The sequence below is a fragment of the Epinephelus lanceolatus genome, chromosome 9 (assembly GCF_041903045.1).
Source record: "Epinephelus lanceolatus isolate andai-2023 chromosome 9, ASM4190304v1, whole genome shotgun sequence".
NCBI lineage: Eukaryota > Metazoa > Chordata > Actinopteri > Perciformes > Serranidae > Epinephelus > Epinephelus lanceolatus.
This window is the reverse complement of record NC_135742.1, coordinates 1739772-1761764: the sequence shown is the minus strand read 5'-3', so window position 1 is coordinate 1761764 and position 21993 is coordinate 1739772. Positions and strand designations below refer to the sequence as shown.

At 42.7% G+C, this 21993-nt stretch overlaps 1 protein-coding gene across 1 annotated transcript in view; it reads left to right on the top strand.

The window, feature by feature from the left end:
- LOC117252650 (dematin-like) overlaps positions 1-13282 on the top strand; it is a 38815-nt gene extending 25533 nt beyond the window's left edge. The window contains exons 3-17 of the mRNA XM_033619698.2: positions 2065-2099; positions 2865-2945; positions 3081-3209; positions 5078-5122; positions 6465-6639; positions 7544-7588; positions 7978-8133; positions 10309-10418; positions 10544-10646; positions 11029-11087; positions 11175-11217; positions 11387-11394; positions 11501-11557; positions 12822-12902; positions 13033-13282. Coding sequence (XP_033475589.1) covers positions 2088-2099; positions 2865-2945; positions 3081-3209; positions 5078-5122; positions 6465-6639; positions 7544-7588; positions 7978-8133; positions 10309-10418; positions 10544-10646; positions 11029-11087; positions 11175-11217; positions 11387-11394; positions 11501-11557; positions 12822-12902; positions 13033-13146 — 1218 coding nt within the window. The 5' untranslated portion in view covers positions 2065-2087 and the 3' untranslated portion in view covers positions 13147-13282. The remainder of the gene's footprint in view (positions 1-2064; positions 2100-2864; positions 2946-3080; positions 3210-5077; positions 5123-6464; positions 6640-7543; positions 7589-7977; positions 8134-10308; positions 10419-10543; positions 10647-11028; positions 11088-11174; positions 11218-11386; positions 11395-11500; positions 11558-12821; positions 12903-13032) is intronic.
- The last annotated feature ends 8711 nt before the right edge of the window (positions 13283-21993 follow it).

Sequence of the window (21993 nt, the reverse complement as noted above, 5' to 3'; positions counted from 1 at the left end):
TAAACGTAACCACGTGTGTGTGTGTTGACTAAACGTAACCACGTGTGTGTGTGTTGGCTAAACGTAACCACGTGTGTGTGTGTTGGCTAAACGTAACCGTGTGTGTGTTGGCTAAACATAACCACTTGTGTGTGTTGGCTAAACGTAACCATGTGTGTGTGTTGGCTAAACGTAACCACGTGTGTGTGTTGGCTAAACGTAACCACGTGTGTGTGTGTTGGCTAAACGTAACCATGTGTGTGTGTTGCCTAAACGTAACCACTTGTGTGTGTTGGCTAAACATAACCATGTGTGTGTGTTGGCTAAACGTAACCACGTGTGTGTGTTGGCTAAACGTAACCACGTGTGTGTGTGTTGGCTAAACGTAACCACGTGTGTGTGTTGGCTAAACGTAACCATGTGTGTGTGTTGGCTAAACGTAACCACTTGTGTGTGTTGGCTAAACATAACCACGTGTGTGTGTTTTGGCTAAACGTAACCACGTGTGTATGTGTTGGCTAAACATAACCATGTGTGTGTGTTGGCTAAACGTAACCACGTGTGTGTGTTGACTAAACGTAACCACGTGTGTGTTGGCTAAACGTAACCACGTGTGTGTGTGTTGGCTAAACGTAACCACGTGTGTGTGTTGACTAAACGTAACCACGTGTGTGTGTGTTGGCTAAACGTAACCACGTGTGTGTGTGTTGGCTAAACGTAACCACGTGTGTGTGTTGACTAAACGTAACCACGTGTGTGTTGGCTAAACGTAACCACGTGTGTGTGTGTTGGCTAAACGTAACCACGTGTGTGTGTGTTGACTAAACGTAACCACGTGTGTGTTGGCTAAACGTAACCACGTGTGTGTGCTGGCTAAACGTAACCACGTGTGTGTGTTGGTTAAACGTAACCACGTGTGTGTGTTGGCTAAACATAACCACGTGTGTGTGTTGGTTAAACGTAACCACGTGTGTGTGTTGAAGGAAAAAAGTTAATTGCCAGCATGTAACAGGCTGAAGTTGACACGGCGTCCCAGAACGTCAAGAACCAGCAGACGCAGGGCACCTTGGACGTCGTATCTCCACTCGGGGAGGGAATCTCCAGGCACCTCATGATCCGATTACGATTCAGAGGGCAACAATTCAATAATAAAAAGACTATTGATGCATCACGATGTTTGATTTCAACACGATTTATTTTTCTCGTTTTTTGGTGATCCATAATTAAATTAACAGATCATTTTAGTTGCATACAGTGTGGCTCTTGTCCAGGTCCCCCTCCCCTTCAGCCTACCTGCATTACCTCACTGTTGAACCAGGGGGCGCCAGTCAGATTGGATCTGTGGACACTCTCGCTTGTCCATTATTGGATATATACATATACGGGACATACACACACCTGCGTAGGCTCCAGTGTTTGCACAGCCTGCTGTAATATTTCCTCTGAAACAGTTTGCAATGCACCTTTTATTCAATGATATACGATCTGCATCCTTTGTATTTTAACAAGTTAACTGCACTGATGAATGAATGAATGAATGAATGAATGAATGAATGTTTAAAACAAGCTGCAGCTGCTGTCTTTGTGAAGATGATTTAGTCCATGTTACCACTACGCTGACTTCACACCTGAGTTCGATCTCTTTTGTTCCGTCAACATCATGTTATGAACAAATATTTACATAATCGATTATTGACGTTTGTGAACTGATGTCGAATCGTTAACGTCCGCATCACGATGCATCTGAGAGATGATTTTAGTCCCAACCTCTGACTGTAACTGTGGATGCCATCGACTGAACTCTGGTGTGTGTACGGCTCTGGTCTGGCTGCTCTCCATCATAGAAAGCTTCTGCAGCAGATTTCTGTTTTCCAGCTGACTCACAAGCCACACACACACACACACACACACACACGAGCATGTACCTTACCCTAACCCTCACTACCACAGGCCTCAGCCCACACCTGAACCTGAACCTTTAGACCACGTCTGTTTGACAGTTGTTTTCTTCAGTTTACTGTAAAATAAATACTGTCACACATTTATCTGTAATATAATTACATGTCATGTCTGTGTGTCTCTCAGGATCTGACCAATCAGCAGTCAGGATGATGCCCAAGGTAAACACTGCGTCCTCGTCTCTGTGATGTCAGACAGAATCAGTCCGAACTCTTTAAAGTGAGAGCACAGAGGGAGATACTGACACTGAAGGTTTGCAGCGCTCCTTCAGAGGGGGTGTGCTCAGTACTGGGATGGTCACTGTGTCATTATAACACACGGTGATGTCATGGAGGTGTGATGATGTCACATGTGTGCGTCCTGTCTTTGAGGGAAGACAAGTTTATTTGTAAAGCACATTTCAGCGGCGAGGCAGCTCAAAGTGTTTTATATGAAACACCACAAGCATCAAGACGAAGGTTTAAAGCCTCATCATTTTATTTTATATTTACTTTTTATCTATTTTATTTTATTTATTTGTTCCCTTATCTTATTACTGTTATAATTTATATGTGTGTCTCGTTGATTTGATTTGAATATTTGTCATCATCACTCTGAGTGAGGGTCTGAGGGGTGTATGGATTTGGGACATTAGGGTACAAATGAATAATATGTCATCATATACTGGAAGAGTCTCTCAACAGCTTTGAGTCTGACTGAACGTGTCATAACGACAAACCCCAGTTCAGCTGCTTTGCATAAATAAAATATGTATTTTTAATTTTGGGGCGAACTGTCCCTTTAAGAGACCTGTGAGTGATGACATCACTGAGCAGAAACCTAAATGATGGTCATCAATTTCTTCATTAGCTGAAGTCGTCTTCTGTTAGGCTGAATATCAGTTTGTGTTTGACCTCTGACCTCTGCATGTGTGTGTGTGTGAGCAGCAGCTGGCTCAGACGTCTCCAGGGAGCGTGTTGTCGCTGAGAGGGTCGAGCGTCCCGGGATCCCCCGCCGCCGCCATCGTGGTGAGAAACACACACACACACACACACACACACACACACACACAGATGAAGTTATATTTCCTTCAGATTAATCTTGAGGCAGTAATCTGTAATCTGTGTCTCCCCCCATCTCTGTCTGTCTGTCTGTCTGTCCAGGCCAGGGTGGAGGACGGGGTCATCGGCTATAAGGACTTGGCAGCGTTACCCAGAGACAAAGCCATCCTGGACATAGAGAGACCAGATCTGATGATCTACCAGCCGCACTACAGCTACAGCCCATTGGAGGTGACGATCAGGCTCCAGCACCTGACATCACTCCACTATTATTATTTGATTAAAAAAATCATTTTCAAATCCTCAATATTTGAGGAGCTAAAGGTGCTCAACACTCTCATACTTTGCACCAGAACAAAAATCGTGTTCAGGTCTGATAGAAAATTTCAACGGTATGTTTCATCTGGAGGAAGGAAAACTGGCAGGCTCATGTAACATGTCAAGAAGTTCCAAAAAGCCTCTTGGAGCTGTACCCTAAACAGGAAGTCAGCCATTTTGAATGTACTTTTCATTTGACTTCCAGGCATCGTACTCCACCTCAAAATTTCACTGGATCAGCTTCAGATTTGGGCAGGACAGTCTTTTGAGTTGTCACTGAACAGCACATCTGGGTCCAACACATAGTCTTTACAGTTTCAGTGATTTTACAGACACATGGCGCGATTTATTCGCGTGTATGAAGTGAGTCAATACAAACTATTCTAGAGTTCAAATTCATGTGAACACAACATTACACAATTTGTCATTTCCAGCACAAAGCGCTCCGTGCAGGAAGTGTCACAGAAATGCACAGTGTCCCACCAGCTGCCGTGTTGGTTGCAGCTATAATCTGTATTTTGTAGTTTATTTTGACTCAGTCCCACACACACCACCCTGCTGACACAAATACTCACTACATCACCAGATGTGGATTAATCCGCCACTGAAAATAGTCCCAAACAAAGTCACTATTTGATGATAAAAAACGACAGCGAGCAGGTGATTTAAATCCTCAGTAGGAACAAACAGGCTCAGAGCTGAGATACACAGACAGGAAGTCAGGAAATACTGAGAGACGGACTGACATGTTGTTGATCTGAGTGTGAGCATGAGATTTAGTGATAATAAGAGAAACGTAGAGCTCAGCAGACAAAGTGAAGTTAGAGAAGCAGGCGGTGCGGCCGCTCCGACAGTCGGTTAGTTTGTCGGTTGGTTAGCTGTTCATCTGGCTGCGACACGAGACATCAATCTGCTGCTTAGAGACCAGACAGCTCGTCACCACAGCTGAGACCCAGTGTGTGTGTGTGTGTGTGTGTGTGTGTGTGTATAAAGCCAACATACATGTTTGTCTGAGTCTGGAGGACACAGCAAGGACATTTTTTGGTCCTCACCGTCCTGTGGTCCATTTTACACCCCGCGTGTGTTCAGGCAGTCACATCAGGCTGTGATGTCTCCACTCTGTAACACCGTCAGTGTTTGTTTCTGTCACTGACAGGATCAGACTGTTATTCCAAGTGTCTGACAGCATCATGAAAGGATCCCTACAGAGATAGAGCTTTGTGTTTAACCAAAAACAGCCCTGAAATCACCGTCACCAAACCCACCAGACTCTATTTAGATAAACAGTCATGTTAGTGTGTATAGAGGCAGCATGTGATTTCAGGGCTGTTTCTGGTTAAACACAAAGCTCTATCTCTGTAGGGATCCTTTCATAATGCTGTCAGACACTTGGAATAACAGTCTGAGCCTGTCAGTGACAAAACAAACACTGTTAGAGGGCTCACATCACTGCAGGGTACATTACAGCCTGTTTCACTCAATACTGCGTCTTTCTTTTGTTTCTCAACAAACTGATAAGTATTTTTTGAACTTTAAGAGCAGCTGCACTTAAACACATATCAAACACTGGTTAAGAGAAGAAAGAAACAAACATTTTCGAGGATATCCTCTGAACCAAACCAAGTTGTTTTTTCCTTAGTGTATTTCTTAAACAGATCTGAACTCTGCTGATGCACTTCTCCTTCCTGGTTTGTTTGTTTGTTTGGAGCATCTTCCTCCTCTCTCCTCTAAAGCTATGTATGTTTGAGTGTTTCTAATCTATCTTTATGTTTCCTCCTCAGAGGTCCTTGTCTCCTCGCTCCATCTCTCCTCCTGCCTCCCCAGAGGTAAGACCCCCCCCCCCACACACACACACACACCACCACTGTGATGGTTTATGTTCAAGAATTTTCACTGCAGCAGCAAAATGAGCTCCAGTTACCCATATTACAGACAAATATCGGCCTTGTAAGTTCCTGAAAAACGACAGATACGTTAAATCAGTAGATTATCATGTGGCAGATATGTTGGAACTGTTCAAGAAAAATTTTAAGTTGAGTTAGCAGACTGGGGTACACAGTGCAGCAGCGTGATAAAAACTACCTGAAACAACAGAAACTGTTTTTGGAAAAATTAATTTAATAAACTTGCACCTTAAGGTGCTGACACACCAAACCGACATCAAAGAACTAGCGGCGACGAAAGCCAACTGTTGCGTCGTCTACGTCGCCTCACGTCGCCCTGTGTCAGTTGCATTTGAACACACTACACGGACTACATCCGACGGCCAAGTAGCACGTACGTTCTGCACCTGTGTGAGAGAGAGCGGAGTGAGAGAGTGGTACATCCTGTCAGCCGAGGGGTTTCCTATCTGTGCAGCCGAGCACCGCAGCACCTCCACGGACTATTACATCCAGACGGTCCCGGTGTTTCCTCCGCAGGCTCCACTTCACTCAGCTGCCCGATAAACCCGCTGCTTCTTCCCACTTTAACCTGAATAACAAACCAGGGCTCGGTGCTCCGGTTGGATCCAAACGGAGAGCCGGGGCTAGCTCAGAGGCTAGCGGAGGCTAACTGGCTGTGCTTCCCTCCGGTCATGCTGCGGCTAACGCTCCGCTAGCCGCTCCCAGCTAGCTCCGGTTTGTTATTCAGGTTAAAGTGTGAAGAAGCAGCGGGTCTGTGGGGCAGCTGAGTGAAGTGGAGCCTGAGGAGGAAGCACCGGTTAGCCCCGGTTTCACTACAGGCAGATTCACTCGCTACAGGGGCGAGGAAATAAAACCTGAACAGCCAATCAGAGTGATCTCTCTCACCGACAAGCTCCGCCGCAGATTCAACATGCTCAATCAGCCGGAAAGCCGCCGACACCAAAGTGCCGACGGTGGGACACGCTGCAAAAACTAGGGCGACAGACGCTCACCAACGGCCCGACTTTGGTCGACAGCCGACCGTCAGCTTGGTGTGTCAGGGCCTTTAGAAGGTGTTTTAACATATCTCAGTTTAAGAGACCGAAAAAAACTGCGTGGACAAAAGGCTGAAACATCGAGGAAAATATTCATTTGCAAAAATATCTGTGTACATACAGACGAGGCCTGAACAAGCCAAACAAACTTTAAAACACAAAGCCTTCAGCTGTCCACCTGTCTGTCTGTCTGTCTGTCTGACTGTGGTGTTCCTCCTCTGTGTTTCCAGAAGGAGTCCAGGGAGTGGCTGGAGAACCGTTCTCCCGGAGGCTCCTCCCCTTGTTCCACCATCCAGACCAGCAGAACACACAGCACACACACACCGCCCACACCAAACACACCAAACACACCACACACACACATCTCCAGCACCAAGAGCACCATGCAGCACTTCCACAGGCCGGGTAACGACTTTTAATTTATTACTCTCACGTCTCTGTCTCCTTTAATCACCAGAGCCGCGCTGACACAGCGTCAGGAGTGACACGATATATTTAAAGCTCCAGTGTGTCGGATTCAGGCGGATATAATGTCAGAAACTGAATATAATATAAAAACTAACATGTTTAAATGTATTTTAAAAGTCTCATTGATTGTCAGTGCGACTTTTAAAATCCCTGTGAACATGTCAGTGTGAGTGAAATGGTCCTGCAGTGAATGTGTCACAGTGGGACTAACACACCCAGATCACGTGACTCCTGCATGTATACAGTCAATCAGAGCCAAACTGGCCGAGGCGCTCTGAGCATGCTCCACAGTTTCCGCCCCGGGCTTTGACCCGGAAGTCCAATAGCATTAAATGTGTAAGAGAAGAAGAAGCCGGTAACAACATGGAGAAATCTACATCCAGAGCCGTGACTTTTTGGACGGACCAAATGTACAGAGCTGTAAAGTTGTCCACCATGGTAGCAGTTAGCTGCTAGCTAACCGTAGCTAACTTGTTTGTCCATTGTTTGGTCTGTGATGTAATAGGTCAACAGGAAAAAGGTCCAATACTAACAAGCTGAAAGGGGGCATATCTCCACCTATCGTAGAGGAGTCGCACATACTTGGCTCAATAAATGGATTCCCCTCCCGTGCTTGTATACTGGGACAAGACGCCACTAAATCTCCCCAATCTGACACACTGGACCTTTAATGTTTGATCTAATCTGGCTGTAGTTATAGACGTATCAGTGTGTGTTCAGGCCGATGGGCAACAGAACAGAGTTCTAAGAGTATTAAACATCTGTGTTTTATATCTGTGTTATAAAGTGGCTGATGTGTTTCGTCTTCCTCTGTCTGAACTTCTTCGTCTCTCTCTTTCAGAAAATGGCACCAACATCTATAAGAAGCCTCCCATCTACAAACAAGGTGCAGTTTAAAACCATCTGATGATGTTTTTGTCCCTCAGAGCGTCAGTAAACACATTCATACTCAAAAAACAAAAACAGCGCGTGACACATATTCAGCAGGTAACAAAGATAAGTGAACCAATAACTCAGAGACACAGGATCAGAACATGTGACAAGTGTTTTTCATTTCAACATGTGTGTAACTATGAGCTTTTTAGACAGTGGAGGAAATACTGACACCACACTGTGAAGTACAAGTACTGCATTTAAACCTTCCAGACATCTGGAGACACACGGTCAGAACAGATCTGAACATCGTCAGCATGATTTTAATCAGCTTTAACATGCTCTGTGTGTGTGTGTGTGTGTGTGTGTGTGTGTGTGTGTGTGTGTGTGTGCTGTGTACAGAAGCGTGTGTGTCCTCTCAGCTCCCTCAGGGGAAACACATCGTGGATTTGATCATTGAGTCCTCAAAGTTTCCAGCAGCTCAGCCTCCGGACCCGAACCAGCCCTCCAAGATCGAGACCGAGCACTGGCCCTGCCCCCCCTCACTGGCTGTGATTGGTACGGCCCGGACACACACACACACACACACACACACACACACACACACACACACACACACACACTGAAACACACCTCCTGCTGTGTTCAGGATACAGTAAAAACAGAGACATGCTTCATGTGTTCATCTGAATATTCACCTTTCCTCTCCCCTTGTTTCCTTTCCTCTCGTTTCCTTTTACTTCACTGTCTCTCCTCTTGTTTCCTCTCTTCATCTATCCTTATTTCCTCTCACCCTCTATCCTTGTCTTCTCTCTTCTGTCCTTGTCCCTTCTCCTCCTCTCTCCTTGTTTCCTCTCCTTATTTCCTCTCCTCCTCTATCCTTGTTCCTTCTCTCCCGTAATTCCTTTATTTGTCCTTGTTTCCTCTTCTTGTCTCCTCTCCTCTCTCCTTGTTTCCACTCCTCTATCCTTGTCTCCTTTCCTTTCCTCTATACTTCTTTCTTCTCCTCCTCTGTCCTTGTTTCCTCTCCTTATTTCCTCTCCTCCTCTATCCTTGTTCCTTTTCTCTCGTAATTCCTTTACTATTTGTCCTTGTTTCCTCTCCTCTCTCCTTGTTTCCTCTTCTCTATCCTATTTTCCTCTCCTCTCTCCTTGTTTCCTCTCCTCTCCTTGTTTCCTCTCCTCTCTCCTTGTTTCCTCTTCTCTATCCTATTTTCCTCTCCTCTCTCCTTGTTTCCTCTCCTCTCATTGTTTCCTCTTTTCTCTTTGTGTTTCCTCCCCTTGTGTCCTCTACTCTCACACTGTTTCCTCTCCTCCTCTATCCTTGTTCCTTTTCTCTCGTAATTCCTTTACTATTTGTCCTTGTTTCCTCTCCTCTCTCCTTGTTTCCTCTCCTCTACACTTGTTTCCTCTTCTCTATCCTATTTTCCTCTCCTCTCTCCTTGTTTCCTCTTTTCTCTCTTTGTGTTTCCTCCCCTTGTGTCCTCTCCTCTACTCTCACACTGTTTCCTCTCCTCTCTCTCCTTGTTTCCTCCCTCCTTGTCTCCCATCTCCCTTTTCCTCTATCCTTGTCTCCTGGTCTCTCTCTTCTACTTTTGTTTTCTCTCTTCTTACATTGTCTCCTCTTCTCTCTCCTTGTTTCCACTCCTCTATCCTTGTCTCCTTTCCTCTCCTCTCTCCTTGTTTCCTCTCCTCTCCTTGTTTCCTCTTTTCTCTCTTTGTGTTTCCTCTCCTTCTCCCCTCTTCTCTTCTCTCACACTGTTTCCTTTCCTCTCTCTCCTTGTTTCCTCCCTCCTTGTCTCCCATCTCCCTTTTCCTCTGTCCTTGTCTCCTTTCCTCTCCTCTCTCCTTGTTTCCTCTCCTTATTTCCTCTCCTCCTCTATCCTTGTTCCTTCTCTCCCGTAATTCCTTTATTTGTCCTTGTTTCCTCTTCTTGTCTCCTCTCCTCTCTCCTTGTTTCCACTCCTCTATCCTTGTCTCCTTTCCTTTCTTCTATACTTCATTCTTCTCCTCCTCTGTCCTTGTTTCCTCTCCTTATTTCCTCTCCTCCTCTATCCTTGTTCCTTTTCTCTCGTAATTCCTTTACTATTTGTCCTTGTTTCCTCTCCTCTCTCCTTGTTTCCACTCCTCTCCTTGTTTCCTCTTTTCTCTCTTTGTGTTTCCTCCCCTTGTGTCCTCTCCTCTACTCTCACACTGTTTCCTCTCCTCTCCCTCCTTGTTTCCTCCCTCCTTGTCTCCCATCTCCCTTTTCCTCTGTCCTTGTCTCCTGGTCTCTCTCTCTTCTGTTTTTGTTTTCTCTCTTCTTACATTGTCTCCTCTTCTCTCTCCTTGTTTCCTCTTCTTGTTTACTCTCCTCTCTCCTTGTTTCCTCTTCTCTCACACTGTTTCTTCTCCCCTCTCTCCTTGTTTCCTCTGTCCTTGTCTCCTGGTCTCTCTCTTCTGTTTTTGTTTTCTCTCTTCTTACATTGTCTCCTTTTCTCTCTCCTTGTTTCCACTCCTTTATCCTTGTCTCCTTTCCTCTCCTCTCTCCTTGTTTCCTCTCCTCTCCTTGTTTCCTCATTTCTCTCCTTGTTTCCTCTCCTCTCCTTCTCCCCTCTTCTCCCCTCTTCTCTTCTCTTCTCTTCTCTTCTCTTCTCTCACACTGTTTCCTCTCCTCTCTCTCCTTGTTTCCTCCGTCCTTGTCTCCCATCTCCCTTTTCCTCTGTCCTTGTCTCCTTTCCTCTCCTCCCTCTAGAGAAGGAGTGGAGGAAGAAGGATGAGAGGGATGAAGATGAGGAGGAGGATGGAGAGCTGGATGACGAGCTGTGGGGACTCAGAGCTCTTCAGAAACAGGAACTCAACAAGGTGCTCAAGCTCATCACAACATATATGATTATGTGTTATAGCATATTATTTATATATTTATTTATTTATTTATGTGTCTTTAATTGTTCTCGTGTGTTGATATTGAGTTCATCATGTTTCTGCAGATTCAGTCTAATCTGGGAAAAATCATCCTGAAGGAGGAGCTGGAGAAATCTGCTCCTCTGAGGAGGAAAACTCGATCGCTGCCCGACCGCAGCCAACACACAGGTACACACACACACACACACACACACACACACACATTTACACAGTACGAAATACTCTGAAATAGAAATACTCAAGAGAAAACAGCTGTGGGGACACCTAGTGGTCAGGATGAATACAGGCAACATTCAATAATATATTTAATTTTATTTTATTTAATTTTATTTTATTTTATTTATGTGTCTGAACATAATGATATTTATAACTCAATGAACGACGTTTTAAAGAAATAAAACAGCTTCATATGTGACTAATAATATCTAAAGTAGAATAAGTGACTCTACATGTGTGTCAGCTTCAACATGTTCTTAGAAACTGAGAAATCAAACCTGATCTGTTCTGAGAGGAATCAATGAACTGATGTCATTTCCCTCCTCGTCTTCAGGGTCCAACGCAACCAAGTCGGTGTATTTCCCAGCATCCTCTAAGAGCGGCCTGTCCAGGGTGAGTGCTGCTCCACAGAATCGTCCAATCAGAGCAGAGTTTACTGATGCTGACGTTGATGTCTGACATGTTTGTGTTTGTTTTCAGCTGCAGTCGGCAGAGTTCAGCTCCTCGGAGAAAACTCCTGCAGGTACGTGATCAATATTCATCACATCAGTAATATTGTTGTTGTCATATCAGCACAGATTATTATCATTATTATTATTATCAACATTATTATTATCATTATTATTATTATCAACATTATTATTATCGATTGTAAATAATATTTTCCTCCCTCTCTCCGTCTCTTCCTGCAGATCTTCAGGTACAGTCTGATTGTTTCTTTGTGTTGAGACATTTTCAGATCATCAATAAGAGTCTGTGTCACTGACGCTGGTTATTATACTGATGATAACATGTGTTTGTGTCAGAACGGAGACTCCAGGATGGACCGAGGGAACTCTCTGCCCAGCATGTTGGATCACAAGGTGACAACACTGTTTGTTTTAACGTGACATAAACGTGCAGCCGTTGATACAGACAAATAAAGAAATAATGCAGATATAAATATAAAATATGATGATAAAGACAGTGAGGATCAGACAGACGTATGAGGCACAGGTCAGTGTACATGACATGTTTGTGATTATGTGCGTGATATTTCACATTATGTCCCCGTGATCTTCACTGATAATTACATTTAAAGGGTCAGTTCACCCAAAGTCAAACAAAGCAAACACCTGCACATGGAGGACGTTTTGTCTTCACACAGAACAATGGAGACTGTTAGAAAAGTGACAGTTAGGCAACATGCTCGCCAATCTGTCCGCCTTTGATGGAGACCAACAGACAGCAAAACCTGATATTTTTAAACAGTCATTGTCGTGTTTCCAGACGCTTTAGAGCCACCAAACTTGGGTGGTTTTTGCGCAGCGGTGATGTTTTTTCTGCCACAGAAAGAAGATGTTTTTAATCCATTATGCAACTGATTTTTTTCCCAGACATCACTGTGTTTTTCCTGTGAGGATAGCGCCACGAAAACCAGTTGTTTCACTAAGACATTGCTGTTTTTCCTGCCGTCATAGTGCCACAAGAAGGCTTTTTTTTTTTTAGAGATGCAGCTGCGTTTCCTGTGAGGATAGTGCCACAAAAAACGGTTGTTTTTCCCAAGACATTGCTGCATTTACTGTCATGATAGAGCCACACACAATTTTGATTTTACAGAGACACTGCTGCATTTCCTTTTGGGACAGTGGCACCAAAAGCCTTTTAGTTTTACTGGGACATCACCATGTTTCCTGTCAGATAATGCCATGACAAACAGAGACATCACTGTATTTCCTGCCGTCATACTGCCACAAAAAGCAGTTGTTTTTCCCCAGACATTGCTGCGTTTACTGCCGGGGTAGTGCCACCCAAGGCGCTTTTATTTATTTTTTAACTGAAGTGTTTTTTTGTAGAGACATGGCTGTGTGTCCTGCCGTCATAGCACCACAAAAAGTAGTTGTTTTTACAGAGGCACAGCTGCATTTCCTGCCAGACGATGATCGTTTTCCTCCATAACCAAGTGGTTTTTATGCCTAAACACAACCACACATTAATCACAGTACTGTTGGAACATGAAGGTGAACTGGTCCTTTAGTTCAACAAAGAAGCTGCTAATGTAATATCGCTTTCTCTTTCAATGCTTTATCTTATAATGAACCCTGACTATAGCTCTTGATTGATTGACTGACTGATTGATCTCTGTAGATTTGCCCCTATGAGGTGCTGGTGGTGACTCACAGAGGGCGGAGCAAACTGCCCCCAGGTGTGGACAGAACCAGGCTGGAGGTAAATTTCAGCTCACAGTCGGATGTAAAAATGTTTCTAATGTCTCAGTGGGATTAAATGACCCTCTCTGTCTGTGTCTCTGTCTCTGTCTGTGTCTTTGTCTCTCTGTCTCTGTCTCTCCGCACCGCAGCGCCACCTCTCTCAGGAGGAGTTCTTCAGTGTTTTCGGGATGTCCATCGAGGAGTTCGACAGCCTCTCTCTGTGGAAGAGGAACGACCTGAAGAAGAAAGTCTGTCTCTTCTGACGCACCACATCTCCCACAACCCCCCTGCTCTTCCTGGATCACTGCAGGACCCTGAAACCACACGGACTCATTATTATCACCGCCGCCACCGCCACCGCCACCGCCACCGCCTCCACCCTCATCATCACAGTCAGACGCTCAGTGAGCCGTCAGGTTTGATTCACAGTGGAGTTTGAATGAGTTTAGATTCCTGCTGCACACATCAGCTCCTGCAGAACCAAACGCTTCAGTTTCTAAACGTCTGTGGAAAATGTGTTAAAAACCAAACTGCAGAGCGAGTTAGCACAAAGAGTCAACCTGCAGGTCAACAAGCACAGAGCAGCTCCAGCTTTAATGGCTTCTGATCAGAGCTCCACCTGAGAGCAGAGGGACTCCAGTGGGTTCACCTGGAGGTGAAGGGGCGTGGTCACACCAGCGTTAAGTCATTTCATTTTAATAAAATCGCTGCAATCAGTGAAGTAAATTCATACTTATCTTTTTGCGTTGAGTTTTAGTTTGGTCAGCGTTAACAGGTAAATCTGCTCTAAAACTGTTTCGACAGTCTGGAGGTGTCTGAGCTCAGAGACTGCAACTTTAAAAAGACTAAATGCACCAAAGTGTGAAAGCCTCTCGTATCTTAGGACAACTTGAGGTTTTAGTCGCACAGTGTTAGATTTAGCAGAGACGAGGGATCTTGCAGGGTCACTGTTTGCAGCCTCTAACGACTCCTTAACTGTCGGCAGAAACGCATCACTCTAGAAACACAAGATAACAGACGTCACATGTCGACAGTATTCTTCAATTCAGCATCAGTAGAACCCATAAAGATGAACTGTATTTATGTACAAACTTTAGATTTTGGATTTTGTCGCATCAACTTGCTGCCAACCTCCGTTAGTGAGCTGAGCTGTTTTTCATTGTCATTTCCTGGTGTGACCCGGCCCGTGATGTCAGATCATTCATCTGAAAGCTTTTAACTGTGAAACAAGAGCAGCCAGATTTAACCTGCTGAAGCACAGTTGTTTGGTTGTGGTGGTGGAATTCTGGGAAATGTAGTTCATTCTGCTGGCGATCCCACTGGAGTCTCTCCGAAGCTTTCATGTTAATCCCACAAACTTTAGCATCAAAAGTCTGAAACTGAAGCTGAAGCTGCAGTTTGAAGCTGAAGCTGCTGTTTGAAGCTGCAGTCTGAAGCTGAAGCTGCAGTTTGAAGCTGAAGCTGCTGTTTGCCTCCTGACAGATTAATTTCCTTCAGACTGGAGTGAATATTTTATCTCGCAGCTCTCGGCTGCAGTCGGGCTTTAAATCAAACATTCCTGCTGACTCTGAGTCAGAGTTCAACACTGATCTGACGCTGACTGTCAGCGATCTTTCCAAAGGATTGTTCCTATTGGCTCAGCCAGCTATGATGTCATAACGACAGCATTTGTTTCCCAGCACCTAAAAAGAAGAAAATAAGGAGACAGTTTGATCAGAGTTTGATGTTAAACATCACGACCAGCAGCAGGAGCGAATCACTGAACATGTTTATAACGAGCTGAACTCTGATAAATATATTTATCTTATTACCTTCATCAACGTCCCGACCTGTGATGAAGAGCTTTTTATGTTTTAGATTTTCTCTGCTTTTCCTCACAGCTTCAGGACGTCACTGAAAAAGTAAAGTTTGGTTTGGAGGGAAAACCTTTAAAATGCTGATGCAATCGACCCAGTCAGCAGAATAAATGTTTCTGTAAACCACAGATACATTTGTACGCTATTATGTAGTGGATACGCTGAAACAATGCTGTGGTTCACATGCAGTTATGTTCAGGCACAAAAGCCACTTGGTTATGGTCAGGAGAAGATTGTGTTTTGGCTTAAAACACCTGGTTTGGGGGGCAGTATCCTATTTTTGTGGCACTATTCTGGCGAGAAATGCAGCGATGTCTTGGTAAAAACAACCGCTTTTTGTGGCACTATGACAACAGGAAGCACGGTGATGTCTTGATAAAAACAACCACTCTTCATGGCACTATGGTGGCAGGAAATGCAGCGATGTCATGCTAAAAACCAAAGGCCTTTTTGTGGCATTAAGCTGGCTGGAAACACAGAGATGACTGGCTTAAACGTTGGTCTGCAGCTTGAGAGGCGTCTCGCCCAGGTGTCACGTACAAATGTAACATATGCTTGGTTTGCAGAAACATACGTCAACATTTTCTTCTGGTGACTGGACTGAAATGTGACAGAACATGAGCTGACGTGGACTTTAAGCTTTTTGTTTTAATTTAATATATATTTGGAGATTTCAAAGCTCTCGTCTTTACAGGGTTTTAACAACTGACAGAGACTCTGTCGGCTGCAACAGCTGACTCCAAAAACTTCAAGGTATAATGTTCACCATCTTAGTTAGCATGTTAGCATGCTGGCTAATTATCTGCAAATAAAACCAAGTGTTGTGTTTCTAACATCACATTTGACCGTCACAGACTGGTTGGATGTTGTGGTGTCACAGTCTTTGTTTGGCTCAGTTTAGGCGGTGAAGTTTCTACGACAGGTTGAAGGTGGTTCAGACTCCAGAGAAAGATTCAGTGAAATCAAACTTCATATCAGGGTGCAGCAGATCAAACCTTCAGCTCACGTCAGCTCTGATCAAACTGTCTCCTCATTGGTTTTCCTTTTTTAATACAGCAAAAGCCACTGCCCTGTTTTATCTCAGTACACACACACAGATATATATATATATATCTATAAAAACACAGACTTTTTGCAGTGTAGAAGAACAATGAAAACCTTAAAACCAGAGACTGAGAGCAGCGTTGCGTTAACCCTGCCTCTGCACGGCTCTGGTTTGTCCAATAAGCAGGTTGTAGACATTTAGTGTTGCTTAGTGACCAAATGATGTGCAGCTATTTTTTGATAATACATAGAGAAGTGGCATGTTTGTTATTAAAATGAAAATGTAAAATCAATCCATGAATGTTGAGAAAAGAAAAGAAGACGACGGACGGACGGACGGACGGACGGACGGAGACAAGAAGGACAAACTTTTTCTGAGGTTTCCAAACCAAAGGAGGACTGAGGCATGATGGGAAATAACCAGAGGACATTTCTCACCTCGACACCAGAGTTCAGCTGAACTCAGAGTGACCTGAACATCTCCATCATGAACACACTTTAGTACACACAGTTAAGTATTTAGAGAGTATTAATATCCATCAGCACACACACAGATTAATTAACTTCTTTAGCACCTTCAGTGAATTAAAAACAGACGTTGGTTTAAAATTGAACTTTGATCTGAACGGACAATTTAAAGGTGCAGCGTGTTGGATTTGATCTTTAATGAATCTAATTAATACAGTCGGCTTCGTATGACGCCTGTGAACACCTGAGACAAGTGCTGGGCTCCATCACCTGAAGAAGAGATCCACATTTTAAAATCACTTTTACATCAGTTTTCACTCCTCCTGTTGCTGACATCACTTCCTCACTGTGACCTCGTCACATGTCCACGTTTGGTCATGGACTTTCCACGTCCACATATGACGTCCAAGGTACCCTGGGTGTGTTGGTTGTTGACGTTCTGGGACGCCGTGTCAACTTCAGCCTGTTACATGCATTGTCTGTTTTCAAAATACACTTCTGTTTTCACAGGAAATGTACAGTTTGATACAGTCTCTTTCAAAATAAAAGCACTACATTGGTACAACAAAAGCACATGGCTGGGTTTAGGAAAAAAGAACAGGGTTTGGCTTTACAATCATACAGGATGTGAACACCACTCTCTCCGGTGAAAGTCAGTGTTTGTTGGACCTCCTCAATAAATTAGTTTTAGGATTTAGTGACATCTAGTGGTGAGGATTACAGATTACAGATTACAGATTACAACCATCTGACACGAGAGGGCAAAAACGTTAACGTCTCTATGTAGATCCAATGCATCAAAACATTGTTTTCTAGTTGGAGCCGCGCCTCGTTTTCAAACTGTATGGTTTGACTAAAATGAACAATGACAGCAATATAGTCCACGATGAGCAGCGCTAAAATCAACCTGCGTAGTTGTCCCTCCATTGTGACATTAGAAAGTGTCACATTTATCTTGCAAGTGTACTCTTCTTCAACGTTTGCTTTACTTCCTGGATTTTTCCCACATGGAAATTCTGACCAATCAAGAGCAGCTTTCTCACACAAGGCATTTGATCTGGTCCTCTTGTAAATGCTGCCGTGAGAACACGAACCAACTCTAGGCAATTATACAACTTTGGAACAACATGAGTCCCTGATTCAGACCAGAGGAGACCACTCTAGGGCTGACAGCAGCCTTAAGCTGTTAGCCCTCCTTAGCACTGATGCTAAGCTAGCTGCAGCACTAAGCTAACGTCATGTCAACAACCCAGGGTACCCCACCTCTGATAAAAACTGGGACTCATCCAACAGTGGAGCATTTGTCTTCGCAGCTAGGCTGTCTTCATTTAACCAATGCTTTTGTCCAATGCAGTGAATTTGACCCCCGCATGCATCGAGACAACTTTAGGTTCAGCGTCTCGTCCAGCTGGTCGTCAGGTGTTTACAGTTATCATGTTATTGATTTTGTATCAATGTGATTTATTGAAGGTGAAATGAGTGGCAGCACCTTTAAATCAGCAGCTGTAGAGTCAGAATGAATTCACTCTCACTGCTGCCACATCCCGCATCACACACCACAACGCCACGTCTGCCTCGCCACCACACGCTTCCTGTATCTGTGGAAAAAAAAAAAAAAAAAGACTGGAGAAAAAAAAAAGAGTAGAAGAAGACTTGTGAGTTGAAGTGAGCGAGCATTGGTCACTTTACGTTGATGATTTCCTTTATTCTTTGTTTTCATTTCTGAGGAATGATTCTGACGCCGTTTGATGATACTGAGGGGATTTACGCTTTGTTCTGATTGGTTGTGTGTAGTTAGAAACAGGAAGTGGGTTGCTGTGACTAACACCATGATGACACAAAGATTGTTCCATGATTTTTTTCTTTTTGTACATGTTAAAGTGTTTTTTTCTTTTTTATTGAATTATTTTAACACGCAGGGCGACTTCGTGGAGGCGTGTCGCTGCCAACGTGTGGGATATTTTCACTGCTGCATGCATGATGTCATAATGATGATGTCACATTTGTATTTAACCTTTAATTAAATAGATTTAAGTAACGACACAGGAAGTTTTACTCTGGGTTTGAACCGATGTGTCTTTGGGCTTTGAGGTCAAGCCGAGGTCAGACTGAGGTCAAACTGAGTTCAGACGGAGGTCAGATTGACGTCAGAGGTCGTTGGCGGTGACTCACCCGTGTGAAGCCGCCCTGCTGCTGTACATACTGAACCACTGAATGATGATATAATTCTTGTTGTTGTTGTTTTCATATCTGGATGCAGGTGATGTAACAGATGAATGGTGACGTGAATGATTAACATGAGTAACAATAAAGAGCATTTCTATTTGCTTTGAGGAGACCGTGTCAACATTTCTGTATTTCTGTCACACATTTAAAAAAGTATTTCACTGCTGTTCTTTGCATAAAACTGGGCTGTCTGCAGCAGAAACACACAAATACTTCTGAACCTGGTGCTGCATGACCGATGTTAGGGAGCAGCTGGTTACATGTAACAGAGTTATGTACGACCCCACCTCCAAAAAGTTGGCATGTTGTTTATGATGTAAATAAAAACAGGATGCAATTATTTGCAAATCCTCTTTGACCTATACTTTACTGAAAACAGTACAGAGATTTTTTTCACAGCATCCCAACTTTTTTGGAATAAGGGTTGTTATTAAATAACAAAATAAATATATTTGTAATTTGTCACAGTTACTGAGAGAAAAATATGTAATTACATGACAGTTACCAATAAAAAATAATGATTTACATCAGAATATATTCTCTTACAGGAAAAACTTTAAACATTTGTTAGGTTGCTTTGCATCTTTACACTGTGCAGGAATGTCTTGTTTTTATGAAGTCTGTTTCTGTATATTTTTCAGCTTTATTGCTCAGTTTAAAACATTTGTTTCAAAAAGCAATGAAAAAGGAATTGTAATAAGTTTCATTACTTTGATAAAGTAATCAAAATAGTTACATCACTTATTACATATTTAACACGATAACTAGTAATAATAATAATAATAATAATAATAGTATATTGGATGTACACCGTGATTTTATGGATACTCAAAGACACTTTACAGAGAGCAACAATAACAATAAATAAAATATTACATTAAAATATTACAATAACAACAAAAAAAGAAATAATCCATCAGAGGGGAAACAATGTGGAGAGGGAGAATAAATGACAGTAATCCTTAATCTATAACATTTCAAAAGTAACTTTCACACAACTCTGTACATGACCAGAGAAAACAGAAAAAATTGGTCTTTTGCTCAAGAGGGAAAAAACCTACAATTACCAGAATGCCCTGCACCGCACCGGAACAAACTCTCCTGCTAGTGGTGACGCTTTCAACACACGAGACAAAATGGCGGCCAGCTGGGAACAAACGATCTGATTACAGTTAAACGGTAAGCTTAGATATGTTTCTGAAAACATTTAAATATATAAATATGAACTCAGTAACAGAATATTGATTTAAATTTGATCAGCGCTGCTTAGTTTTACTGTTTAATCTACTTTTTTCAGTCTCCGTTTTTACAAAACAGGAAACAGTATGGCGCCCACTTCCTGTTCACAAGCTCTCGCTATTACAGCTAAAGAGTGCATTGAAATATATTTCTGAAGACATTTTAATGAAGAATTAGGCAAGAGAGAAAAATCATTGGTTTATATTTGATCAGCACGGCCGAGTTTTATAGTTTGAATAGAGTTTGAGAGAAAGAGAGATGGAGAGGGATTTCTTTCTTGATCCACCTCTGTACTCTTTGTGACTGTAGAGGCACTGCAGGCATTATGATGAAAATTCAGAAGCACATTCTGTATCTGTAACATTAACGTTACAAGAGCCAGAGTAAAATGTGAGCTGGGTGATGATCAGGAAGATCTGGGCACTCGAAGTTTACTAAAGTTCATGATACAATAAAAATCACCAGTTTTCACAAGCTGTGTTTCCATCCAAAAGTGATTGGAATCATTGGGAAATGTGCATTAAAAGAAATATGAATCCTGTGTGTTTCCATTAAATGTAAGGACTTTGGTGAAAACTACGAACTTGTGTGAGTTTTCCGCAGAACCGGAAACAAAACAAGTCTTGCATTCTTCTTCTTCCACATTTTCTGGTGCTGGCAACCAGCTTGTAAATGCATTATCACCTTCCCGACCTGGAGTGTGGATATCACCATGGAGAGAGGTGCGCTACGTCAGACTTAATTCGAACATAACTGTTTCCATCCCCCGTTTTGCCAATCAACATTTTTTCTAATCAACCAAAACCCGGCTAAAGCGAGCGTATTTTAGTTTGTGCGAATCAGGGGATTTTAATTCGAATTTTGGGGTTTCCATCTTGATTTTCCGATGCGATACTTCTAGATGTGCATCTAAACAGGCTGATGGAAACATGGCTACTGTAATAGTTTGGCTGTAGTTAGGCACAGTTGTGCTTTGAGCTAAATGCTAACATTAGCATGCTAACCTGTTCACAGTGACAATGCTAACATGCTGATGTTTAGCAGAAAATATGTTTACCATGAGTGAGTCTCAAATCACATACTTCTGTTAGTCCACTTCAGTGTAGTAGACTATGTTCACTATGTACTTCTTGTGTAACGTTAGTGCACTAATTTCAGCAGAGTAGTGTTGTCTCAAATCACACACTGCTGTTTTGCATTTACTGGAAGTGACTACAGTTTCTTCTTCTTTGTTTTCTTTTTAAACTTTGAATTGCAAACAGACAGTGGAGGATTATCGCCAACATTTGACAGCTGTCTCCGCCCACACAGAACCCACACTTACGCCACAACGTCATGCTAATTCAAATGTGCCGCTGCATCTACGAGCAAGACAGCTAGCTAGTGAATGCTAACATTCACTAGCTAGCTATCTTAAGCACTCACATGATTGTTTTTTTTAGACTTTTTTATAGACTTTTATTTATTTGCACATAAATATAAAACAAAACAAATACACATATACATATCTCTTTTGGTAGAGAGGAAGATAAGGAAATGTGCAGGTGAGGTAGGAAACCCGAAAGGCTTATAGAGTGACCTCACCCTGACCTAACAATAATTTAAGCAAAGAAAAGAAATAATTAGCATTGTTGGCAGTACCAATTCATTACAGACCCAACAAACATCACTGACGGCTTCTATTCAACAACAGTTTTAGTACAAAATACATGTAGAACTAACAGAGTCCTTGTTGTCTCCAGCCGCCATGTCAGAAGTTTGCTACATCACAAAGATGGGGACCGTCGAGGGTGAGAAGTGTCCGTTATTCCACTCTCAACTTTTGGACCTTTATGAGTGTGTCAGTAGCACATTTTCTTTTTCATTTTCTTGTACTATGCAGTGTGAACTAAAAATATTAAGTGTTTAGTACAGAAGTATTGGAGAGTATTTGAGACACACTGCATGTTTACCATCTTAGTTTAGCACATTAGCATGCTAACATGCTAACATTAGCTAATTATCAGTAAAGTCCAGCTGAATGTCTGAGTCTCTGTTTGTACAGAGATGGAAAAAATCCTGCTTTAACACAAAAAAGCAAAATGACACAAGCGGCTCCAACTGTTCCACTTTTCCATATTTTGACATGATAAATGACACGTTAGGGCACATTAATCATGTATATATATAGATATATATATCTATATATAGATATATAGATATATTCTATATATATATCTATATATATCTATATATCTATATAGATATATAGATATATACGTATATTATGCATGTAAA